General features: G+C 41.2%; 1 protein-coding gene across 11 annotated transcripts in view; it reads right to left on the minus strand.

The window, feature by feature from the left end:
• Positions 1 to 4,315: 4,315 nt before the first annotated feature.
• The window catches only part of scel (sciellin), a 109,267-nt gene continuing 86,762 nt past the window's right edge, over positions 4,316 to 26,820 (minus strand). For all 11 annotated transcript variants that reach the window (XM_041199940.1, XM_041199941.1, XM_041199943.1 and 8 more), the window contains 6 exons: positions 25,432 to 25,509; positions 21,766 to 21,852; positions 19,107 to 19,178; positions 14,462 to 14,570; positions 10,774 to 10,876; positions 4,316 to 6,383 (listed from right to left, as the gene is read on the minus strand). In XM_041199940.1, the coding sequence (XP_041055874.1) occupies positions 6,367 to 6,383; positions 10,774 to 10,876; positions 14,462 to 14,570; positions 19,107 to 19,178; positions 21,766 to 21,852; positions 25,432 to 25,509 (466 nt within the window). In that variant the 3' untranslated portion in view covers positions 4,316 to 6,366. The remainder of the gene's footprint in view (positions 6,384 to 10,773; positions 10,877 to 14,461; positions 14,571 to 19,106; positions 19,179 to 21,765; positions 21,853 to 25,431; positions 25,510 to 26,820) is intronic.

Here is a 26,820-nt window from a genome sequence, read left to right on the forward strand (position 1 = left end):
GAAGGTGAGGGCGCAGCAAAATCAGCTGCGGGCCCACTGACCTGTCAATGGCCAATTGAGGTCATTGAGAGGATCATTTAAACAATTAAAGGACCTGCCCGTTCATGCAGGATTCTTAAAAGTTTAATAAAGTTTTACTGTAATTTATGAACATGTCCCATCTCATGTGACATTGTCACATGAGGGGGACATGTTAGGGAATTTTTTTTTTCTACTTTTAATCTTTTTAGAAGTGTAAGCAATCTCCCTGAGGCAGCACTTAGCCTCAGGGAGATGTACGCTCTTTCGTACGCATGTGCGAAAGAGCGCACTCTCGCTTTTGGGGAATCCCCCCTGCCCCCCCCCCCCCCCCACGCACAGGAAGCGCTTCCCACTGGACATCTCGCTGGACAGACCTTAATTGGCCTGTAAAATGGCGGCGGGGCCCGCTTCTCCAACGGGGATCGGCTCCCCGCCCACTGGAGATTGGGTTGGGCCAGCCCGCCCAACAGGCAGAAAATTCTGTCCTTTGAATATTTTTAAGGCAGAGCTAGATAGAGTCTTGATTAGTAAGGGGGTGAAAGGTTATCGGGAGTAAGCAGGAATATGGAGCGAAGGTTACAATCAGATCATCCATGCTCTATTGAATGGCAGAGCAGGCAGGGGCTGAGTGGCCCACTCCTGCTCCTAATTCGTATGTTGGTGTTGGTATCACCAAATTCTGGAGACAGCAAATGCACGGTTAATTGCAGAAGTCAAAAAGTTACCGCTAGACATGCCGCAGTGACATGAACTTCATGAAAACAGCATCTCATTGTCTAGCTCACCATTGATATGTATTGAACAGTATGAAGTTGATGCCATTGGTGTGAAGTTGCATAAATAAACTAAACTCACCACAGAATGTTACGTTGTGCCTAATTCAATCTAAGTACCCTTTTAGTAAAGTGTTAGGTGTTAATTACTGTTAGCCAATCGCTCTGGTACTGAAAATTAATAACTACAAATGTGAAGTCTCATTCCTTTGACTTTTAATTGTTTTTGGAGATTTAAAAATGTAAAACTTTAAATTAAGTTCTCTCTCTCTTGATTCTATCCTTCTTTCATAGAGCCCTAAAGTAATTTACAATGCAGAAAGAGGCCATCTGACCAATCAAGCTTGCCCTGGCTCCCTGTGGAGCAATCCATTCAGTCCCATTCACCCACAATCTCCATAGCCCTGCTTGTTTATTTTTTTTTCCCAAGTGCCTATCCAATTTCCTTTTCAAATCACTGCTTGTTTCCACCTCCACTACCTTTGTGGGCAGTGAGCTCCAGGTCATTACCATTTGCTGTCTAAGAAAGTTCTTCCTCACTCCGCCACCCCTCGCCCTCTACATGTCTTTCCCAAACCCTTAAATCTGTGACCACCTATTCCTTGCACAATCAGCTGATGGGAACAGTTTTTCCTCATTTACCTTATCCAAACCTGTAATAATCTCATACACCTCTTTTAAATCTTCCTCTCAGTCTCCTTTGCTCCAAGGAAAACAACCCCAGTTCTTCCAGCCTAACCTTGTAGCTAAAATCCCTCAACCCTGGAACCATTCTGGCAAATTTCTTCTGCACCCTCTCAAGCACCCTCACACACTTCCTAAAGTGTGGTGACCAGAGCTGAGTGCAATAGTCCAGTTGTGGCATAACCAGAGCTTTAGAAAGTATCAGTATAACTTCCCTGTTTTTGTACTCAATGCCTCTATTTATGAAGCCTAAGGTCCCATTTGCTTTGCTAACCACTCTATCAGTATATCCTGCCCATTTCAAAGTTCAATGCACTTGCACCCCCAGGTCCCTCTGTTCCTGCACACATTTTAGAATTATATCATTATGTCAATCTTGCCTCTCCCTATTCCTTCTGCCAAATTGCATCCCCTCACTCTTGTCTATATTAAGTTCCATCCGCCCCTTGCCTGCCCATTCTGCTAGCCTCCCTTTCTTTCTTTTTCTGTACCTGGTTCAGCATTGAATTCACCCACTTTAATTTCAACCTTCTTCTCTATCCTAGTGCTGTTAATTTCTCAATTGCTCAACCTGATCGGTTAAGGAGGTATACTGTTGCTTGTGTTGTTCATTTCAGCCTCTAATGTTGTGTTTCCTTTGCTGCAATGTTATCAACTTGCACTTTCAGCAACTTGCCTCTCAAATATTTTAAAAACCTAAACATACAAGGGTAAGCCTAACTAACAGTGACACCATTAGATGCCCTGTCACAACAAATTAGAGCACACATACTTGTGTATATATACTTCAATATGTAGAGGCTTCAATGTTCTTTTCATCACATGTCTGACCAGAAATCTCTCTCGCTCTTACCCCCTGCAATTGGTATGTGTTTAAAGGGTTTGGAGGAAGGGTTTGATACTCAACCTGTTTGGCCATGTTATGAATGCACTTTTTTTGGCCATCAAGTCCTGGGGTGGGGCTCAAACTCAGAGCTTCTGGCTTGGAGGCCAGGATGCTACCCACTGCACCATGGGCCTCCCTGTGTATGCATACTTCAATATGTTTCAACACACATGCACACGCACGTGCACACAAAACACACACACACACGTATAGATACTTCAATTTCTACAACCACTTAGCAGATTCTGATGAATTGAGTTTGCCAGTCTCAATCCAGTTCCATGATGCCAATGACATAAATTACCTGTTCTGACGAAAGGTCATTACCTGAAATGTTAATTCAGTTTCTTTCTCCACAGATGCTGCCAGACCTGCTGAGTATTTCCAGGATTCTGTTTTTACTTCAGGTTTCCAGCATGTGCAGTATTTTGTTTTGTGTTGTTGACGTAAAGCAAGCTCCAAGTTAGCAGAGATTGGCAATCTTACTCAAAAATGTCACAGGACGGGTTGTAGATGAAATCAAAAAATGAGTGAATGCTCTTAGCTAGGTCAAAATCAAAAATTTTTAATGTTGTATTTGGTTCCAGTGTTGCATTAGGGCCTGAAGTATAAACTGCTGCATTTCCTAGCATGCACAGATCACAATTTGATCAGCTATGTGTATTATATATTATATATGTATATATATATTTATATATTACATATATACAATATTTATATATTACATATATATACAATATTTATATATTACATGTGTCATATATTTTTGTATAGTAAATTGATAATCTAAGATGAGGTATAAAGACTAATTATAAAGAATACCGACAAGTCTGGAAAGAACAAAATAGAAGTAGTAAGTCAGATATCATGGGCTAGCCAATGTTAAACTTAAATGTTAAAAGCATGGAAAATTGTGGAAGGAAAACTATTAGAAGTAAGTAGTTACACGGTTTTGAGCTCTGAGAAAAGAAGGGGATGGTTGTGGAAGATTGTATATAATCCTTGATTTCAACACAGTGAGGATGCAGAACAGAGGAAAGGCATTTTGAGCTCAAAAGAGATCAAAAGGAACAGAGGAAAGTTCAGAAGAACACAGGCTACAGTGGTAGTAATAAAAAGTGAAAAGCAAGACGAGTGTGGAGGCTGAAGCTGATAGGGATTGCTTACTGAACTATAAGCCTTTTCTAGCATTCTGTCCAGTATTACAAGAAAGAGTTGCCAACAGAATCTCCCTAAGATATGGGAGCAATAATCAAGTCTTTGTCAGGGTTGCACTTAGGAGCTATGTTATGGAGAAAAAAAAAAGGTGTTTGTCACAAAAGAAATAACTGCAATTCTTGGAGGCAGCATTCATAAATCAAGAGATGCGAAAGTGCCATGTGAGGTCAAAATTGATCATTTTACCAGATACTTTCCAATAGAATTATTCAAAGAAGGGATTTTACTACCACAGTGAGGACAGGAGTTGATGAAAGATGACTGAAGCTGGAGCCATTGTTGGAAATAGATGACAGGAACTTGTTAGATTTACAAGAGACATGAAGGAACTTGGTCTCAAAATTTTAATTGCCCAAAGGAGAACAACAAGGTTTGGGGCTTGTAGTATAAGTAGTCTCGCCCATCAGGGGCATATATTGGAATGGTGCGCAAAATACCATTGAGTTGAAACCAAATTTTCTTGAGATATTGAATATGCATGAATAGAAAGAAAACATTAAAAAAGTACTGGATGATGTATAAAAAAGAGGAAGGGAAAGATATGTAAGTTAGGCCAAAGCATAAAAGTGACCAAATGATCTGATATAATTTTGTGTATGCATGAATATAAGGTATTAGAAAGACTTTGAATGTCAAATAAAACTTTAAAAAATTTAAAAAAAATTGAAATAGTGATTTTCAAGTAACTAATGGAATACATGCATAATTGAGAACAACAGCATTTCCCAATTGGTCAATTCCTTCTTTTTTTATTAACACAACATTACAGTTCATTAATAAAATAGCTCTGTACCAACATATTCTCTTGCTAAATATTCATGCATTAATACATAACACATTTTACTTAACATATTCCTCACATGCAAAATATCATTTCATATGGGAGCTCTTGTTGCTTGCTTCCGACAAAGTGATAGTTAGATTCATCAGAATATTATCCCTGCTAATGCATTTATTCTCAGCACGGGATTTTTTAAGATCTAAATTCACTGTCAGTTGTATGAGGTGCTGAGAATTTAAGGCAGGTTGAGCTATCAAAGATTTTATAAAAGCTATGGTCTTCAATTTCACTGCATATTTCTTGTGATGCAATTGTGAAACTAACAGTTCGATAAAGTAATAAATGACAATTGAGCATCTCAGGTTAACTCTCCAGTGAATATAAAAGTTTGCACTTCTACAGATGATGTAATATATATGTGATATTCAAGAATTCTGAACATATGATTCTCATGGATCTATCGATTCCACTTTCTTTTAAAATCCCAACTAATCTAAACCATATTTTTGTACATTGAAATCTAAACTATCTTTAAAAATGTTAAAAATGGTGGGCCAGATTTTCTTGCATGCAGCATTCAGGTGTGGTGTTACAAATAGCAGAGCCATGAATATTTTCTTATTTTGCTTGTTGCTACCATGAGCAGGAACAAGGAAAAACAGAAGGTGATTTTAGCTCAAATCACTTTCAAGGCCGCCACCTGGTCCTGATTACTCCTCTCTGAAATCAGAATCATCCCTATCAGTTACGTGATGAAAACGTCACCACAACTTCATTGGGTAGGCATTTTTTGTGAGCACTTTTGAACGATCTTGTCAGTGATGTGAAGAAAAAGGTTTTCTGTCAGTACAATCAGCTGTAAAACTATTACTGCAAGAGGAAAATCTGGCCCGGATTGTTTGTCACATAGATATCCATAATAATCGAAATAAAATGCTTATTTCATTTATAGATTTTCTTTACCACATAGAAATATAAACCTCCCTAAAGCCACAATTTAGTAAAGAAATTGTATATAAAAGAGATGTTCCTTTTGAATTCCTGCTGCCTGCTGTTAAAGAACTCTTTTTTTTCAAATTATACTTAAGAAGAATTTCATAAATCTTCAGTTTACCTGAAAGCTAATAGTTAAAATTCAGAAACAGTATAAAATTTTACTCATAACAGTGCCAGCTTCTTAAAGATGCTGTGTTGTCATATTAATTGGGGTAGTGCTTGACACAATCATCAATGTCCCATTGTTACTGTGGAGCAATACCATATTTACCGCAAATTTTTGAAATTAAAAAAAATCATATTGCCAAATAAACTGTGGTGCTAAACAAACCATTTCTGTAGCACACTAGTTACGAGTTGTTACTTCAAGAACTGAGTAGGCTTGAACCCTCCACTAATATGCATTTAATACATTGGATCCGTTTTATTTTCAAATCATGTAATATTGCCTTGGAAAACTGAATTTATTTTTGCATTACACATAACACATGGAAGATTTCAGTTCCTTTAATACATGTCATTTTACTTTGTCATCTAACCTGTAGATCTTTTATCATTTGGGGAACGCATGCTACTCTCTAGATACAGGTAGAGCATAATGCTTAAAAAAAAAACACAGAATAGTTATCCATTTGCAATGACATAGGCTGGTGAACATTGTTTTGCGAAAGAAACCACATTGGATTTTCTTGTGCCTATTTAAATTTACAGTGATCAAATAGAGAAATTATTTCATGGCTGTTCTTTAAGCAGTGACTTCACTTTCACATGATGCAGGTTCTTTGTAGCAATTTGCCTCCAGAACATAATATATAAGGAGTATTTAGGAAATATATTCCTTATTTTGAAATAAAATCCAGAAATTATAATTAGAAAAAACAATTACAATTTGTATAAGAGATTTTTCTGAAATTCATAAAGCAGTGTAAATATATCCTCCTAACCCCAATAAATTTCAAACTGTAGAGTTGTCGTTGTTCGGTTGATACTCTTGTCTGAGAGTCAATTTAGTACGACCGTTGCACTGCAAAAAATGTAGAAATGTTCTTCAGATTTAAAAACCATTAAAATATTCCTTTGTGCATGCTTGTACTTGCAAATGGAATATAAACACATTTTATCTTAAGGGATAAACATAATGGTCTGGATTTTGCAGCACCAATGAAGGCAAAACTATCAGCATTTGCTGCTCCTCTGGAAAGGACAACATTGTCTGGAGTCCGCACATGTGGAATTAAACACAGAAAGCGAGAAACTGTTTTCTGTGAGCCTGTGCTTCTGCAATGGGTGCACTGTTGAAGTCACCATAGATTTCAATTTAGTATAAATCACTGAACTGAGGAATCCTTGCCTTTTTATGCTAATAACCTCGCTGTAGAAATCCTTGAAAAAGTTATTGAATGAAGTGTAGCTAGTTTTTTAACAATGTACTTAAGTTCAGAATTATGAACGAACATTCTCTCTGACCCTGAAGGACTAATCTCTGACCCTGAAGGATATCAAATTTCTCCATTATGAAACAATGCACATTTTTAAAAATATTATTTTTCCAAATTTGTTTATGATAATTCAGCTTCTACCTTGATCTCATGTGTCTGTCCCAATCATTTCCATCACTCTCCATAAACTGGTATTACAAAGTGAAGTGCATTTTACTTCTTAGCTTGCTGTGAGAATGCTTCAATGTGATTGGTTGCTAGTGTGGGAGAAGTGGGTTCTGGCTAGTGGGACACTGGCACCAGGGCTGGGGAAAGTGGGGGCTGTACCACCAGCACTGTCTACACCTGAACCATGCTGGGACAAGTGTTCTTGCAAATCACATAACTAGGGAAGAAGAGAGCATTTTAAACTAAATCGTGGGGGGAGGGGATCAAATGTGAGAAGATGTGGTATATCAAAGAGTGGAGACAAGATAAGAGATTAATATTATTAATATGGGAAATAATAAACAGACCATGACAGGAAGGACAGAGAATACAATTCTAAGAGTAAACCAACAGATAAGGCTAGAGATTACAAAAATAATAAAAGGACAACTGTATCTGAATACACGTAACATTCAAAATAAAACAAATGAACTGACAGTATAGAGATATAATAGATAGTATAGAGATATATATAGAGTATGATAATAATAGGCAATATTGGCTTTTTTAAAAATTACTCATTCATGGGATTTGGGCATCACTGGCTAGGCCAGCATTTATTGCCCATCTTAATTGCCCTTGTTCAGAGAGCATTTTTAAGAGTCAACCACATTGCTGTGGGTCTGGAGTCACATGCAGGCCAGACCAGGTAAGGACAGCACATTTCCTTCCCTAAAGGACATCAGTGAACCAAATGGGTTTTATGACAATCAGCAATGGCTTCATTCAAGATTTTTATTAAATTCAAATTTCGCCATCTGCCATAGTGGGATTCAAACCTGAGTCCCCAGAGCATTACTCTGGATTTCTGGAATACTAGTCAGTGACAATACCACTATACCACCACCTCCCCTGCAGGGTAGCTTCGAGTGGGACCAGAATATTGAAGGGTATGTGACTTTTAGGAAGGACAGCAAGTTAAGAAAAGGTGCAGAGATGGCTCTGTTAATCAAAGACAACTTTAACATATTAGAAAGTTCAGGAAACCAGAATAAAGAAGCGGATTGGGTACAGATGAGGAATGATAAAGGCAAGGAGTCACTTTTCGGAGTAGTGTACAGGCCTCAAACAGTAATCACATGGTAGAATGGGGTTCAAAGAAGAAATAGTGTGTGTTTGTGAGAAAGGTATGACAATTGTCATGGGGAATTTTAATCTACACATAGACTGGAAAAAACATATGGGCCAAGGTAGCGTAAATGACAAACATAATGTTTTCAGGATAATTTCTTAGATCAGCACATTCTGGGAGGAAAAACTGGATCTGCTAGTGCAACAAGATAGGATTAATTAATAACTTCACAGTGAAAGTGCCCCTATGCAGCAGTGATCATAATATAGTTGAATTTTGCATTCAGTTTGAGGGAGAGAAGAATGGGTCTAAGACTAGCATTTTAAACCTAAATAAGGGCAATTTTATGTGGCATGAAAGCAGAGCTAGTGAAAATGAACTGGCAATTTAGTGAAAGTGAACTGGTAATTGGGTGGCAGGTCAGAAGATTGGATGAAATATAAAAAACAGTGAAGAATGACTAAAAGATTAATAAGGAGAGAGAAACTAGAGCACGAGACACAGCTAGTTAGAAATATAAACACAGATAGTAAGAGTTTCTATAGATATTTTAAAAAGACTTAACAAAATAAGCATTGGTCATATCAAAAGTGAGGGGTTGGGGGCTTACTAATGGAAAATAAAGAGATGGCAGACAAACAGATATTTTGCATTGATCTTCACTATATATTTGCAAAATGGCAAAGGATTCCACAATTTTTGGAAAGAATGGGGTAGATCTTGATTTTGTGTAAAACAGGTAATGGTGAATCAGCAGCTCATTTTATGTCTCTTCCAGCTTTTATTTCCATTAGCTTTAATGGAAATAAGGGTGGGGAGAGATGCAAAATGGGAGACCAATTCACTGACACCCACTTTACACTACCACACAGAAGTCAAAGTCTACTCCAGTGAGTAGAATTAGGAGACTATGAAATAGGCCTTGGTTTTAATTAGATAAAATGTGTTTAGAAAAACACATAAAAAGAATAACCTTTGGCTTAGACTTATTCCATGAACTTTGTGGCCTATTGTTATATTATGCTGAAAAGGTATCATAGCACTAGATCAATAGAAAGCTTTTTGTATGTGCAGCGACTGTGTTTTGTGTTTTTTCTGCATGCAGCAGTCAGCAATATCATTACATGGCACAGGATTCCAGCCTGGTTCAATAGAGAATAGTCTTTGTGGCAATGCAGGGTCACCTTTAGCCCAACTCATGAAGCAAACTGGATCTTTAAGAGGGGTTATAATATTTTTCACAAGAGAACTAACATATTTGCTCTGAAATTTCAAATTGGTCAGCCAAAGCAGGGGAGTATAGAATTTCCCTAGCTTTTCTTTTTTAAGTATGGACAATGGGATCGATGCAAAGAAATAATGTTCTCTACTGTCAACAATTTTTAACTGTTCCTACAAACAAGATCAATGGACGTTTGTAGCAGCAGAGCAGGAGTCCAAAAGTCAGATGTTGATTTAATTTTCTTTCCAAAAAAAACATGGATGTTGGGCCAATGTATATTGGGCTAAGTGTGTAGTTGGTGTCCAACTATGGCAGCCCCGAGCCTAGTTCTGAACTTTAAATGAACTGTCCAGAAATTTCAAAGTGTACAAAGTCTGAGTTTTCTTTTTAAAAAACCTGCCCGCTGCAGGACTGGAAATTCCCGCCCAAAGTCGACAGACCTTTGGCTGGTTCTCAGATTTTCCGTCCTGCCTGTGATGCTTCTCGCTGCAGGAGGGACCGGGAAATCTTGGCCATAATTTTTTCTTTCATTTCTGTCATGTCTGTGTCTTATGTCGCAGAAACGTTGCTCCATTAACATTAAGGTTTTCAAAGAGTTTTTACCAGCAGCAAACCAAACATCAAGGAGTCGATTTGAAGTTCCACCATGGTGGGATACAGGCATCTGTGGGCTGACTGCCCAGTGACAGGAAAATCAGGCCCGTTTTCCACCTCTGACGAAAGTTCAAACCAGCCCTTAGATCTGAAGTCAATGTCCCAGATTTTGGTTCCATCCAAGTCCTCAACCACTTCTGGGCTTAGGAAAAGGCAACGACCTTGCCGACTGCTAGGGTTGGCCAATCTGGTAGGTTGCGTTTCCGGGAGGTTTCACCACATGGCCTCCTGCCTCCTATCACCCTGCCCCCCGTCCCATGCTCCTGCCATTGGTCTGCCTAACATATCCAACCTCAGAGCAATTGGTCAATAATGGCAGCTACCATTGCTGAAGCAAATGTTGCAAATGTTGAGGCCCCATCTGAACCTCTCAAACGGACATAAAAGACCCCATTGCACGGTTATGAAGAAGAGCGAGGAAGCTCTTGGTGTGCTGGCCATGTTTATCCCTTGATCACCATCAATATAAGATTTTACATGGTCAGCACCTCATTGCTGTTTGTGGGAGATTGCTATGTGGAAACTGGCTGCCCGCATTTCCTAAACTAGAATTAATTTTGACATCCTTGCATTGAAAATGGCACTGGATCAACAAAAGTTTACATAGATCAGCAAGGATCTTATTTTCTTGATGGGCTGAATGGCCTCCTCCTGTTCCAATGTAACATTTAGCTTTTTGCTTTCTGTCCATTCTTGTGATTTGGGATAGCACCAGCTTCTGCAAACTGCCCCACAACAGCTGGAGTTTTTACTGAGATTTCAACAATTAAAAGAGCAAGATTTAATATTTTTATTAATGACAATTAACTCTGCCACTTACTCTTTAATTTATCGTAGCAGGGTTCACAGTGGACGGTACGATGGTGAACCCAGAAGTTGTCTCCAGCACTCAGGTTTTCAAGAGATGAGTTGCAAATTTGGCACTGCAGTGAAATAAAACGTAATTATAATTATTCTGTGAACTGCAGTGAACTTCTTTGCAATCAATTAAACCATTCCAGCAAAGGCAAATTAAATATGAGCACACTTTTTCTCGTGTGAGGCACAGACTGGAACTGAATGATCTCCTATTATGTCACTCACATCCGGTGCAAGTCGAAGTGTAATTGTGATATTTAGTTACAATGGTGGAGTTGTCTATAACCTTTTCCTATAGCACCGATGTTCAAATACACCAAGGGGGGAAGTGGGAGGTGGTGGGGGGGTGGGGGGGGGTTGGGGTGGGGGGGGTGGGTGGGGGGGCGGGGACAGGCTTAAAATGCACAGCCTATTTGGGGGAGATGGTGGGAGTAATGGTAATGTCACCAGACTAGGAATCCAGAGAAACATGTCAATGCTCTGGGGACATGGGTTTAAATCCCACAATAGTAGCTGGTGGAATTTAAATTCAATTAATAAAATCTGGAATTGAAAACTAGTCTCAGTAATGGCGATTGAAACAATCATTAATTGTTGCATGAACCCATCAACATCTGGTTCACTCATGTCTTTTAGGGAAAGAAATCTGTTGTCCTTACCCAGTCTGGCCTATATCTGACTCCAGACCCCCAGCAATGTGGTTGACTCTTAACTGCCCTCTGTTACAACCTGGTGGGGACAGGTGCCAGGACTTCCCCATTTTTTCCACTCCTCGATTGATCGTGAGAGTTTTTAAAAATTTTTTTAGTGTGAATGTGTCAATTCAGTATATGTACTTAACTATTTTTGTGCTGATTGCAAAGGACTCGGTCTGACAGGCTTTCTTGAGTATAAACACAAAAGGGGTAAGGTTTTGTTGTACTAAAAACCTACCAAGGTAAGTATATTAAGAAAGGTTAAGAAGATAAACACACATCCCAACCATCGCAACACACACACACACACACAAACATGCAAAACTGTAAGTTATACAGCAGAGGAGATTAACATTTTGCCAAATTAGATTCAATACTGAAAGGCAAAAAATAGAGAGTTCACTGTTTATGAGTCCTTCGCTGTTGTTTGTGATTGAGGCAGTTCTTTAAAGATGGCCCTTGTTTTTTTCTCCCCTGGAAATGCTGTTTTGGAATTTTGAATCCTCCTTTAGAACTTCCCTGGCTGTTGTCCCCAATATGACGTAAGCAGGCAGAGTTCCTTTCAATTGAAATTCCCTATCTCAGTGATGAATTCCAAAATGTAACAGAGATAGGGTCTTGAACTTGAGAGAGATGGTATTACTGGTCCATTCTGCATATTTCTTCTTCTGCAGACTCGTTGCTTTTTCTATATCTACATCTGTAAGATGGGTGCTGTGTCATGTGACTGGCCTTCACTGAACAGTCATTGTCCCCTCTGGCAGTGGGATTCTCTCTCGGCTAATTTTAGAAGCTCTACAAATCAAGGGTGGCCTTCAACTAATCAGATGATTAATTCCTTATATCCTGTTAGCCATTGTGATAGCCAAAGGTGATTAAATATTAGTGTTTCAGCTAATCAAGATGCCATTGAAGCAGATAGGCGTCCTTAGCTCCCTTCTTGTAGAGCTTTGTTAGTTTATCTTTGTTCCTAGAAGTTTTTGTAGTCAGAAAGTCTAGTTGCCCATTGCTCTTGTGTTTTGGAGCCACAATGGAAGGTGTGAAGTCCAGCAGGAAAACTGCCTATAGCCATATCTCCCAGCAAATCCATGTTCGGAAGTTTGCAGATTTGGCCAATTTATAAGTCACTTGATTTCTGCAGCCATTTTGAAGTTGGTGCCTTTTCTTTGCAGAAGTTCTTTTATAGAAGTTCAATGTATATGTAACCAGCTGATGAAATCAAATATTAATATTCCTCATGCACATGTTCAGAGACACTTCTGAAAAGGCCTAGTAAACCATTCAGTTCAAGGCCAATTATGGATGGACAACAAAGCCTTGTCCACATCACATTAAAGAACAAAAAAAAATTGAGGTCAGTTATTGGTTAATAGTTGGGAAGAGAATCTATGGATTGGCAGATGGTTGTAAATCCCCAACTCATTCTATTGGGATAAAAGCAAAATACTGCAGATGCTGGAAATATGAAATAAAAACAAAAATAGCTGGAAAAACTCAGCAGGTCTGACAGCATCTGCGGAGAGGAATACCTTTAACATTTCGAGTCTGTATGACTTGAAGTCTGCTGAGTTTTTCCAGCTATTTTTGTTTTTGTTTCAATCTATTGGGAAGTGACTAGACTATCATGGTGAGAAAAACTGTCAGGAAATACCCGGCTTGTTTTCTTTTTTATTTGAGAAAATTTTTCTAATTTATGTCTGCTGTTTAATGTCTGAAGAGGGACAGATGTACACTTGACTCGTAAATCTTTCATGTAGATCAGGCTTGTCCAACCCACGGCTGGGATTCTGGCCTCCAAGCCATTCGATGTGGCCCCTGGAACCACTGTTCAAAATGACAGTGAGATAGGTAAGTGAAGTTGAAGATTTCTGGCTCCTCGTCCAATCACAGGCCATTACTTCCTCATGTTTGCTGCTGATAGGTGTACTAGTGAGCCTATCAACAGCACATGTGGGAGAGAAACAGTCTCTGGTTGGGCAAGCAGCAATCACCTGTGGCACTAACTGTTCTGGGGAGAGAGAGAGGATATTAGAGCCCAGGGAGAGAAGGTGCTGTGGGGCCGGAGGAGAGAAGTTGCTGCGGGAGAGAGAGAGAGAGGCCATGAGGCGAGGGTGAGGGGTGTAGAGACTTACTACTAGTAGTGCATGCGAGAGAGGAGGAGAGAGTGAGCATGTGAGTGAGGGATAGAACGTGTGAGGGAGGGAGTAAGTGTGTGTGTCTGGCTCACTCCCAGTCTCAGGATTCTCAGTCACCTTCACCCCCATACACCAACACATATTCGCACCCACTCTCACAGTGGGTGAGGGTGAGTGAATAAACACCCTTGAGACTCAGAGTGAGCTGGACACACACACTTTTACTCTCTTACACGCTAATGATCATTATTTATTCATTACTCTTTTTAAAAATTATCAGTTATTGCTTTGACATTGTTTTCTTTTTGCTCAGAAGTTGTTTCTTTTCTTCATATTCAACTTTTTTTTGAAATTCATGTATCTTTCTGAAATCTGCTCATTGGCCCATTGAGTGGGTAAAAAAATGGAAAAATTCCCCCCCCCCGCACCATGCAGAAATGTTGGGCAAGCCTGATGTAGATGGTTAAATAGACATGGAGGGGTTAATTTTGACTTTGGGTCAAATTCTGCTTCTTGTTATATACTATCAGCCAAAGTCAAAATTATGCAGAATGTTAGACTGTGCATGTGGGTGTGACTCCGCACATGAGGGTTTCTTGACATTGACCAAGTTGCTGAGGGAAAGATTAATCCAGAGTGGATATTCCTTGAGTGATAGGGAAAAGGTTGACACAACTCACCACGCTGCTGTGTACAACTTAGCAAATTATTTGAAAACAATGCTAAGGTTCAAATTACATTATTTGTTTGTCAGTGTTAGCTATTGCAGTGCACTAATCTATAAGAAGCACTTTTATTACTCTACAACAGTGTCTTATACCTTAAAGCATGCTGCATGGCAATTAATGTTCAGTTCCTCCAAGATCATTTTTGCACCCTGGTTGATGGGTTTGTAGCATTGGCTGCACAGGTTTTTATCCGTGGATCTCCTGCAAACCAAACACACGAGGACAATTAAACACGTATTCAAAATTACTGGCAAGGTACTGGAAGATCACTATTATTGTCTGCCCTTGTACTCAACATGAGCCACCGGCTCCAAGACAAAAGGAGCAAGGAGAGAAAAGCAAAGGTGAAAAGGAACAAAATGATACTTTTTTATTTTTTCTAATAATGTTTGTCATCCTGCATGGTGTCACATTTAGTAGTATAGGGTGAAAAATTAATAAACTGCAACATATTTTTGTAAAATGTCGTTAAAAATGAAAACACATGGGCACCACACATTTGCCATTGCCTTGTGCTGGCCACTGATATGAACCTTCAGACTGTTCCCTATCTGAGCTGGAAGTGCAAAGCAGAGGGTGTGGCATTTGCCAACAAAAGAGAGAAACCATAAGGGTGGGGCAATCATGCTTGGGAAGTCCCTGGCTTCTCTGATCAGTTGGCAGCACTGGCACATATCATGTGCTGACCCTGTCAGTTTCAAGCATCATTTCAGGTGGACAAAGGAGAAGGAAGTAAAAAAAAAAATCCAGGAAATAGAGAACAAAGTTACCCACATAATAAAGACAAAGAGCTAAATTTTCGCTACGGAGGCTGATAGCCCGAGCCAGGAAATTTCCCTGCTCGCTGCACCCATCTCGATAGAAAGTGCCCCAAAAGGTGTGATCTTTCCTGTGGGGGCAGTCGGATGGATTCAGGCCCTCTGCCCCCTGCAGTAGAGCAGAGGCGGCCATGGGGTCGGTTGAGTACTGAGGTGGGTTGGTTAGAAGCCTGGCTTGGTTTTCTGGTATTTTATCTCAGTTGTTTGGTTACATTTTAGGCTCTCTAACCCTTACCCCTCATACCCCATCACCACTTCCCCCGTCTACTGCCCATGCCCCCATGCCAACTCAATGCCATCTCATACCACTCCCAATTGCCTCTTATGGCCCCATGTCAACTCAATGCCAACTCATGACCCCACTCACCCTCAATGGCCCCTCATACCCTCCATGCCACTCATGGCCTATCCCAGTATACATTATGTATGAAACCAATGAACTCTGTAGTGACAATGACATGTGTGAAACTGCTTAAACATACTGCCCATTCGTAATTATTTGATCCTCTAAAATTGTCAGACTATTCAAGTATCAATGACTAGCTTTAAGCACTTCACAGCTCTTAATCCTATGCAAATAAACATTACAACACTGACAAAAGATATCACAGGAAAAATAACTTTTTATCACAACATGAAGATGTTAATCAAGTCAACAGCTCTCTGCAGCTGTAGAAACAAACTCTACTCACTGATCCTTTTATGAGTCTGGGCCCTCAGACAAGCAGGCATCATTGGGTGGCAGCATTAATTGGCATTGAGTTAACATGGAGCAGACGTGGGTAAGACTTTTTGAAGTTACGTTTCAAAGGGTTCCCAAATCTAGACTGTGGTTCACAACCCCCCTGAGGCCTATAAACCACGAGTCTTGGAGATGCTAACTCGATTCTATGAAAATTGGGGCTGGGGGTGGCGGGTGCTAGGAGATGCCTACCCTCATGATGGAGCCAGGCAGGTTGGGAGTGAAGGTTGTGGGCCCACTACCCTCTGGCCCTGGACTTCTACTTGGTACAACAATGGTCTGGCCACAGAAATTATTACGCCAGGTAACCAACTCAATCCACCACCGAGGTTTCACACAAATACTGTTTCACTGACAGTAAATTCGCGCTCTCAACTATGCAAATAATGAGTCACTTCTTGATTCCCTTGACTGTTCTCTACCTTCCCCGGCAAACTGGGAAGTGCCAGGCTTAATCTCGTACAAAGGCAGAGCTTCATAAATAATTCTGAAGGTGCTGAACCTGTAGTAGTGTGGGGCTTTCTTCTATAGTGAAACAGGAAACATGAAGTTTTAGTCTCCAATGATCTTCTCGATAATGTTTTCATCCAAACTTTAAAAGTTTGTACTGCTCTCCCAGCCAATCCGTTAGACGATGGATGATACAGTGCTGTCTTTACATATTTGATATCATTTAGCCTCACGAATCTTTGAAATTCAGCACCAGTAAATGCAGCACATTGTCTTTTCTGAACCATCTTCCATCTTGTCTTCTTCTTCTAACTACTATAGAGTTTAGTCTCGTCCTTTGTTTTGACTTCACGGTCGGTCGGACTTCTCTCAGGCGAAATCTCAACTTGGTTCAGTTCAGGGGTTGAGCTACCCATAGCTTCGTCATCACCCACTTGCATTTTGGAAAGTTCCATGACTTTTCCTTCCAATGCCTCTACTGTTTCACACAGCTGACTCTTCAGCGCTTCTGTCTGCCAACAGTTTGTTCAGAGTGACATTAAATTCATCCTGCTTGTCTTCATAATTTTCCAGAGATACAAACTTTGAGCTGAGGGATCCTTGTAGTGTGTGAAGGTCTTTCAATGGGTTTTCCTTTTCTTTGCGAACCTCACTTGCTTCATCTTGAATTCTGTAATTCAGCAGAGCCTCCTTGAGTTTCTCCTGCTGTTTTTCCATGCCTCTGTTTAAGAAAATCTTCATCTCCTCATGTTGCCAAATGGCTGCACACTCCTTTTGTATCCTATTAAGGTCCTTTGACTCTCCAGACTCATTCTGAAGTACCTTGCCTTATTCCTTTTCCAACTCAGGAACTCTTTCTGTTTCCTTTTGAAATTTCACTGGCCAATTAAGGTTAGTTTCCCTCAAACAATTACGACCTGGAAGGCTTGGTCCTTCACCTTCCACTACAATCACAGGGAGTTGTGCTGTCTGGTGCTTGTAATAAACAGATACAGTGGTAATATCTTTCAATTGTATGGTTTTACCAGTATAAGTTTTCAATGTGTGCTCCCCCACTTTAGTGGTTGATGTACTAGTATCCGCTTCCATAATTAAAGGTTTTCCATCTACCTGCAGAGTAACAGTGATTGGCTCTGTTTTCCCTACTTTCGCATTAAATAGAGAATAAACATCAGAATAAGTAGTTTCTGATTCTTCCACATTATGTACTTTGATCAGTTTAGTTTGCTGCCTGGGAGTCCGTCTCAATCTTGCTTTACATTGCTTCAGTAGGTCCCTTCTTTTATGATAATAATGGCAATCCACCTCTTTAAAACGGCAAGTTTCAGGGATATGGTTACTTCCACATTGGTAACAATTCATGTTCAGATTTGCTGATGAGCTGTCTACTGTATATTTTTTAAATTTTCAGGTAACAGGGACTGTCTCCCACTTCGGGACTGACTGCCTGGTTTTCGCACCATGCCCAGTAGTCTGTTCCCGCTCCAACTGGAAAATGGCTCCATTTTGTACACTCTAAGGCCTGCGAATCCCGCTCGGTGCTTTCCAGCTCAAGTGCTATTTCCAATGCTCTTTTAAAATTGATATTTACTTCAGCTAACAACCGCTGTTGAATGGCATCATCATGCACACCGCAGACCAAACGATCCCTTAACACATCGTTTAGGGTCTTCCTGAAGTCACGATGTTCAGTTAGCTGTTTCAACTCCACTACATATGTTGCTATAGTCACCCCCAGAGCTCTTGCTCTCAAATTAAATTTGAACCTTTGCACCATTACAGAGAGCTTGGATTGAAAATGACCCCTTACGAGGCTTACCAATTTGCTGAAGGTCTTTGAATCGGGAGCATTTGGGGCTGTCAAACTACGGATTAAATTATAAGTTTTACTCCCACCAACGCTTAGGAGGATTGCTTTCCTTTTTTCCTCCACCGTTACTTCATTTGCTTGAAAAAAGAAACCGAGGCATTCTACATATTGACTCCAATCCTCTGTGGATGAGAAGAAGGGGTTGATCCTGCCAAAAAGTGGCATGCCCGCTGAGTATATTTTCCCTTTTTTCTGTTTAAAACAAGATACTCGCATTCACTCGGCGAGGGACAGCATTAGAATCAATGTATCCTTGTCGTTAGCTGTACTTGATTTTCTAGACAGGTTTCTCGTAAGAAACAGTGAACATTATTTGCAGGGCTTCAGCAGCAGTTACATGCTTCTATCAAGATCCACAACTTGACACAGACTCCACCTATAAGGTTCCCCGTGCTTAGTGCTAATTTGCTCACACTGTCATGTGATATTACACAGTACAATAAGTCTTAAAGCTACAATCACTACATTCCTTAAAGTTACAGTTACTAAATTCTTTAAAGCTACAGTTACTAGAGGGCCATTGCCTCTTAACCCTCCCAATGTCAACATCATGGGCAGACAAACTCAAAATGAGCATCATTAGTTATTGAGAAATTCTTGATTTTCATGCATCGGAATGACAGCACCTAATGGCCCAAAGAAAACCTTTAAAATCTCAAGTGCCCCACAAAACAGTCACTCCCATAGGTTGAACTCAGACAACTTTCGTCAGGTGTGACTGTGCACCAAATCATAAATTATTTTCTTATTAACCATAGAGAAGTAGGTCATCAACGTTAAACATATGCATCAATAAAGTCGGGCAAAATCTCTATTGTACAAAATCGACACATTCAAAAGTAATTTTTTTTTCTTACTGTTGAGCACTGGTGAAGGCAGTAGTTAAACTTATCACTTTTGCAGGAATCTTGCCATCTGAAAGAGATGAGCTGCAGAAACAAACAACACAGAATTGCATTACTTATCCTGTGATTATCTCTTAAAATCTTTGGGCCGTAACTTGCGATGGAGTGGCAAATTGAGTCAGATTGCCACTCTGCTCGAAAGCTCTTACCTTGAAATCCAGGCGATCCCATGTCACCTGACCTTCCGACTCATGCCGGGCGAGATCAGGGTGGTACAGTGTGTCCCCCAGGCCTAGCATCGAGGGCCGTAAAATCACAGGTAAGTAAGCTAAACCCCCTTTTTCACGCCATTAGCTGCCGTAAACCAGCTAAGTTTACCAGTTCAGCCAGGTTTTAAGGCCTTTGAAAAGCCAAGGAGAAGCGAAGCATATGATGCAAGTGCGTGGGGGAGTGTCGGGGGTCGGGTCAAGCCTGCGGGGGTGGGGATGTTGGGTGGGGGTGAGAGTCAGGCCTGGTGGGAGGGGGAAATGAGTCCCCATGGGGGTGGGGAGTCTCATGAGGAGTGGAGGGAATTCTGTGGGTTGGGGAGTTCCCATCAAGGGATGTAGTCCCTTGGGGGTGGGGAGAGTACTGTGGGGGGTTGATGTGGGTCTGTACAATAGTTACGCAGAAGCTAGAATTGGTTTTAATTATTCTAATTTTTTCTGGGTAACTATTGATGTAACACAGTCGAAACCATTTGAAGTTTGCGATTTAAATCGCATTTGTTGATGGTTCTCAGTGCAGGGCAATTGCCAAGGGGAGGTTTGCACTGCTCAGACAGCTGCTGTGCAAACCTTACCTGGAGACTTCCTTGGAAAGGGGGGGGATTGCTCCCCAGCGCATCTGGAGTTCTGGGCCTGTCTTTGGGCCTAAATTTGGCACCTTGCAGACAGCGCATGTTCTCACCAAGAAACCCAAGGCCAGGACTAAATTGGGTCTCTGAACTTGTTAGAATTCAACCGTGTGAGCTCCCAAAGGCTGCTTCTTCCACCAGCAGTAGTCAAAATGTCAGAAGGTATGTCTCATTTGGCGGGATGGGGAATGGGAGGGGAGATGTTGGGGTAGGTAGTGGAGGAGTTGAAGTATAGGGTGGGATCTCGGGGGCGGGATTAGAGAGTTTATCAGCAGCGGCAGTGTAAGAGTCCTGAGTGTAGCCCGAGGTGTAAAATGTCCTGATCCAATTTCAGATCAGATACTTTCCAGGGTTCTTTGGGGCACAGGTCTGAGAACTTGGGACTTTTTACACCCAAAAAAAGGCACAGCATGATCTAATTCTTACGCCAATGAATTTCCATTCGTCAGATTCTTACCTCTTGAACAGAAAGCCACCTAGGCCTAATCATCTAAAATTGTCCCCTTTAAAGCCATCTACCTCCAAGAGAGGTCAGTGGCCTAGACATTTAGGAGCCTGAACCAGAGTGCAGTGATTGGAGGAATCCCCATCGGGCCCAATAACTCACTACCATGAGATCGGCTTTGTGGGGCAAAGCAGGACAGAAATTGGGCTGCTGCTGGTGTCCTTGAGTTAAGTGAAGGGTCTTGGGAGTGCGGTGGGAGGAATTTCAGGCCCCACGGAGGGAGTGCGGTTGGGGGGAGGGGGGTGCAATCGGCCTAAGAAATTGGAGCTGATATGTCGGCAAAAATACCTCACAAAGAAATATAGCAGTGTTGACTTTCGTTTTAAAAGCACATTTTAGATCACGAGAAATACAATATGGTACTTTTAACCGGTGACAAATTCTTCTGTGGGCATCATTAAATTCTACTACAAACTTCAACCTGTACGGCCAATTCATCCTCTGTCAAGCTTCCACTCTGTGGCCTTGCAAGACCATATTTGTTTATGATCATAAATGAAGCATTCTGAAGTGGCTAGAGAATTCTGAATAAAGTATTGCTGAAAAAAGAGACAATGTAGTATATGAATTTCAGTGTCGGTGTTATGCTAGGTCTGTAAACCGTACATCCCAAAGACTGGCAGGTTGTAACAAACAGCATGTCCCAGCCACTGTTCACAATGGGCAAGGTAGGGACCATACCCAACCAGCCCGGGCATGCAAAATTCAAAACACTATCCAGCAGTAGATGTGATTCCGCGAATGGACAATATTTGATAAATAATCCTCAGTGCACTAAGAGTCAACCAATTTAAGATTATCATTTGGGCTTGCAGTGTGGCACATTTGCATGTACTGGAGGCTACAAATATTAATTCACAGGGCCCTGTTCTTTGCGGACAGAAAGAATGTGTACACGCATTGCACCTGTTTCAGCTAAATAAAATAAGTGGCAGCCATTGCTGGCTCGATCCTCAGGGCAATGCCTTGACCAATCAGGGTCAAGCTGCCTGGTTTAAATTTCAAACAATGCTTGGCAGTCAACAGTCAGTCACCATCACTGGTGTATCCTCAATGGCAACACCTCTACCAATCAGAGCCCACTGGCCAACCAATCACCACTCTCTTTACATACAGTATAAATTGTTGTTTTCCCCTTATATTGATAATCTTGCAAAGTATCCTGATGAGCGCAAGAAGAAGGGCTTGAAATGTTTCTCTTTTCTGCAATACTCAAGTTCTGTATTACCAAACGACTATCCCAATAAAGTCTTGTAAAAGGCAGGGAGTACCTGGAGTAACTGTTCTTTTGTGGAGTATAACTTGGTGGTCGGTAGGATGGTGGTGCATCATCATCAGAAATTTGCTGAGTTGGTGAGCTGGGATAAAAACACAATTGATCATTTGTTGCAACTCAGTAAAATATATTCTGCTCAGTGCTCCTCTTGTTAATTTTCATATTATTCTTTGCGTCTTTAATGCATGCAACATATCAGTCCATTCTCACTTCCCTAATATTTACCTGCTTATCGCTAAGCACCAATAATATAATTTGCAAATTTCCCTAGACAAATCTTCAAACATGATTATGTATCGAGAGCAAAGCTTATAATGACACAAATCAACAACTGCAATAGTGTGCCAGCTTCATAGAAATCGTAGAATCGTAGAAATTTTACGGCACAGAGAGAGATCACTCGGCCCATTGTGTCTGCATCAGCTGAAAAATGAGCCACCCAGCCAAATCCCACTTTCCAGCATTTGGTCCATAGCCCTGAAGGTTACGGCACTTGAGGTGTACATCTAGACACCCTTTAAATGAGCTGAGGGTTTCTGCCTCTACCACCCTTTCAGACAGAGAGTTCCAGACCCCCACAACCTTCTGGGTGAAAAAAATCTTCCTCATCTCCCCTCTGATCTTTCTACCAATGACTTTAAATCTGTGCCCCCTAGTCACTGACCTCTCCCCTTTGATAAAAAGGCCCTTCCCATCCGCTCCATCCAGGCTCCTCATTATTTTGTACATTTCAATCAAATCTCCCCTCGGTTCCAAGGAGAACAACCCCAGCCTATCCAATCTTTCCTCATAGCTGCAATTTTTCCAATCCTGTCAACATCCTCGTAAATCTCCTCTGTATCCTCTCGAATGCAATTACATCCTTTCAGTAATGAGGTGACCAGAACTGCATATAGTACTCATGTTTTAGCCCTACTGATGATTTATACAGTTCCAGCATAACCTCTTTGCTCTTATATTCTATACCTCAACTGATAAAGGAAACGATTTCATATGCCTTCTTAACCACCTTATTGACCTTTCCTGCTACCTTCATGGATCTGTGGACATTCACTCCATGTCCCTCATTTCCTCTACAATTCTCAGTGTCCTCTCATTTGTTGTTTGACCTCCCCAAATGCATCACTTCACACTTCTCTGAGTTGAATTCCATTTGCCACCTGACCATTCCAATGATACCTTCCTGCAGTCTACAGCTATCTTCCTCACTATCAACATGCAGCCAATTTATGCGTCGTCTGCAAACCTTTATGTCCAAATTGTTAATATATACCACAAAAAGCAGGGGAACGCATACTGGGCCCTGTGGAACCCCACAGGAAACAGCCTTCCAATTGCAAAAATACCTTTTCCGTCCTGCCACTGAGCCAATTTTGTATCCAGCTTGTTATATTCCCCTGGATCCCATGGACTTTTATTTGTTAACAAGTCTACCACGTGGGACCTTGCCCATCCATCTCTCCACAGAACCAGTCGGAGTTTGCCTTGTGTGCTTAATATACCCCTCTCTGAGTGATATAAGTATAACACAACTTTCCCTCAACGTAGTCCAAGGAATTGTTACAGTATTAACAATGCATCTTTAACATCAGCCATTCATCTTTTTTGTTTAAGATTCATCACTCCTATTTATTGCCTTCTTTCCACCATTCATTGCTTATCTGTCAATTCTGGCACTGCTTACTTCCGTCCCTTCACATTAGTAATACCACATGGGCATACAGAACTTCCACCTACACTAAGAAATGTGGATGGCCCCAAGGTCATTGCTTTGTGCACTACACATTCTTTGGTACACTTTAGTGATCTGAACACCAGTAGCGGTTAAATGATAACCAACATATAGAAATCGCTGCACCTTAGTTCCTTTGTAGGCTCCCATTTTGTGAAGTACCTCATCAGCAATAGTAAATGATTATAGCATTTATCTCCACAGAAACGCTAACCTGTTGAACATGGTATCAGCTCTGAATGAAGAGTTATGATTTATCAACAGGATTTTGAATCATTATAGCAATGAGTTCAAAATTCTATTTACACACTCTGCCATGGTTGGGCTGTTAATTGGATCCTAATGTCTTAGGCAAAAGGCAGTGGGTTGAACCCGTAAGAAACAAAGCATTTTCTGGAATAAAAACAGAAAATGCTGGAAAAGCTCAGCAGACCTGACAGCATCCATGGAGAGAGAAACAGAGTTAACGTTTAGAGTCCGCATGACTCTTCTTCAGAGCTCTGCTGAGTTTTTCCAGTATGTTTGGATTTTTATTTCAGATTTCCTGCATCTGCTGCATTTGGCTTTTTATCAAAATATCTTACGGGTTTTATTGGCAGTCCAGTGGTCATTCTTCATGTGTGAGTCTAGACATTGAGTTTCATCAGATTATTCCAACATGGAGAAGTACTGAGAATAAGGCTGATGACCCAGCCAGAAGACTACATCAACCTGGCTGCTTTATAAAATTATTATTTTTATTTCAAAAATGGACAAGGCTTTACCCTGACTAGCCATGACTCATACCAGAGGAATTTCGAACCTTCAGAAGCCAGCAGGGAACATGCTATCTTTAAAGAGGTAATAATGCCCTCTGTGACTGCAGACAATCAAATTCCAAAGAAATGCACCAACACCTTTTGCATTTCTCAGGCAGGCCTCTAGCCAACGGAGACGGTATGCCTTCAAAGGACAAAAGTAGCAATGGCTCCTCTATTAAACACCTCAAGATTCCAGACCTGGGAAAATACATCCTTTGTCCAACACCCAGGAGAAGAAGTGGCAGGTATGCCACATGGCCTCTCAGAAGCTGCTAGAACATGTAATATTGCCTTGTGGAACTTAAACCAGAATTAACAGGTAGCAGCAGAAAGAGCACTGTCCAGATAACTCTGTCTGGCCCTCATCTACACTGTGAACTTCTGGAACATTGGAACTCCTGTAACTGTGCCTTCAAGATTAACTCATCTCTACATGCCTTCTCCCATTGTAGAAGTCCTCACTTCTGGAAAAACAGATCTCCCTGCAACAGTCACCCTGCTATCCTCTGAAGGAATACACCACTGGACTTTTGATTCTGGTCTCGGGACTCCTGTGAAACCCTAACTCGTATTTTTATTGTGATCTTGCCCTGTACCCCTTTCTTTCCCTTATCCCTCTTTTATTGTATGAGTGCGAAAAGGGGTGGATGTTGCGAAAACCCCTTCCCGTGTTTTGTGTGTGTGTAACATAAACCAAACCTCTTATTTTACCTTATCTCCAGTTTGCTGTGGGGTTATTAATAGAGGACGGGATTGCTCCAAACTGAAGGGCTGGGGGAAACACACCACCGCTTATAAAGGGGGGGAAATCAGAAATCAAAAATAATTTTCTGTTTACGGAGAGGTAGTGAGATGGGAAATCAGGACTGTTTAAGTTAATCCCTCTCCTGTCTATAACACTGATTGTGTCTTTACAAGAAGGTCACATAGCAAGGGGTCATCATGACACAAACAAGACTTTTCTACAGCACAGGGACAACGAGGTCTTCACCACTCCAGGTAGTCTGCTGACTCCATAAAAACCACCGACCCACCAGAAAGGATGGGCTGTATTGGTAAACAGTCTCCAGAATGGAGAAGGCGCACAGGGAGGAAAAGCGAAACAGCCGGCTGGGATTGATATAACTACCTGTTTTCCTTGTAGGATGATTGAGAATTATTCCGTTCCGGTTCTCCAACTGGGCTTTTATCATTGAGTGAACTGGAGCTGAAACAGACAAACATCCATGAAGATTTTTTCACGCTAACTCCATGAATCCATCTCACTGAACACATCTTCTTTAATTTGATGAAATTTCACTATGTTCCACATATGAATTGCTAAAGGATTTACCAAGGGTGGAATTTTCCATGCCCGCTGGCATCAGGCATCATGGGGGCTTGAGCAGACAATATGACGGTAAGGCCAAAAATTGGTTTCACGAGGTTGTGAAACCACTTTGCAATAGTCCACTCCACCCATCAATAGCAGGCCGCGTCTCATGATGCCACACATTGGGAACATCACTTTAATATATCTGCACATCATTATAAGCCCAGCTCCCTGTAATCATCCCCCCGGCACTGGATCATCCCTACACATTGGTGTGGTTGCACACTGCCGTGTTTCACAATGGTACATAAGCACTGCGCACCTGGAGAGCTGCACTTGGCTTGGAACTTCGAGGTTTGTCTGCCTACCTGGCTTCGGGCAGCACTCATGGTCATCAGTGCCAGGCATCGCAGGCAGCACCACATCACTTTTAGGGGGGCTCTTGGGCAGGTCTCTACCTACCGGACCAGCCATAAGGCAGGGGTGGTTTTTCAGTGGCTACAGGGCTAGGGCTTATTTGGGGAAGGGGAGGAGTGGCCTAAGGCAAGGGAAGAGGCTGCAGGATGAGGACAGTACTGGGAAAGGGGGGTTATCCCAGGGTGTGTGTGGCGTCACATGTTCGTCTGTGCAAGCGGCCTCAAGGTTGTGAAGGTTGAAGCGACGGTCTACAGAGGGGATGAGGCCAGATGGAAATGTGAGTATCTGTGTGAGAGTCCCTTTAGCTGGCAGTGAGTGAGGTGATAGTGTGAGAAATAGATTTTTTTGAATGTTTTTGGGGAATATTGTGTTATTCTGTGGAAAAGGCTGTGTATGTCTGTGTGTATGATTTAATTAAGCTGGGCAGGGATTAATAGGAGACAGACTATCTGTGGGATTTAAAACATGAAAAGGATATAGGTGTTAGGTTTTGGATACAAATAAATAGGTTAGTTCTAACACTTGTGTTCTTAGATAAGTGGAAAGTTTGTTTGAATATCAAAGGTGAGTAAGAGGTACAAAGAAACATGTTTGCATCTTGCAGGTGTTCCATAGGTAAATAGGGGGTGGGGAGGGGGGGTATCATTTTTTTTAATGGTCCAAAAGCAAAGACAAGATGATAACATGAAAGATCTTATGTTTGGAAAAGTTTGAGGTTCAAGGAGGAGGTGTGAAAACAATGGAACCTGAGGTGAAAGGTGAAAAATTATGTTTTAGAGTAGCTATAGC

This window comes from Carcharodon carcharias, chromosome 11 (assembly GCF_017639515.1).
Source record: "Carcharodon carcharias isolate sCarCar2 chromosome 11, sCarCar2.pri, whole genome shotgun sequence".
Taxonomy (NCBI): Eukaryota; Metazoa; Chordata; class Chondrichthyes; order Lamniformes; family Lamnidae; genus Carcharodon; species Carcharodon carcharias.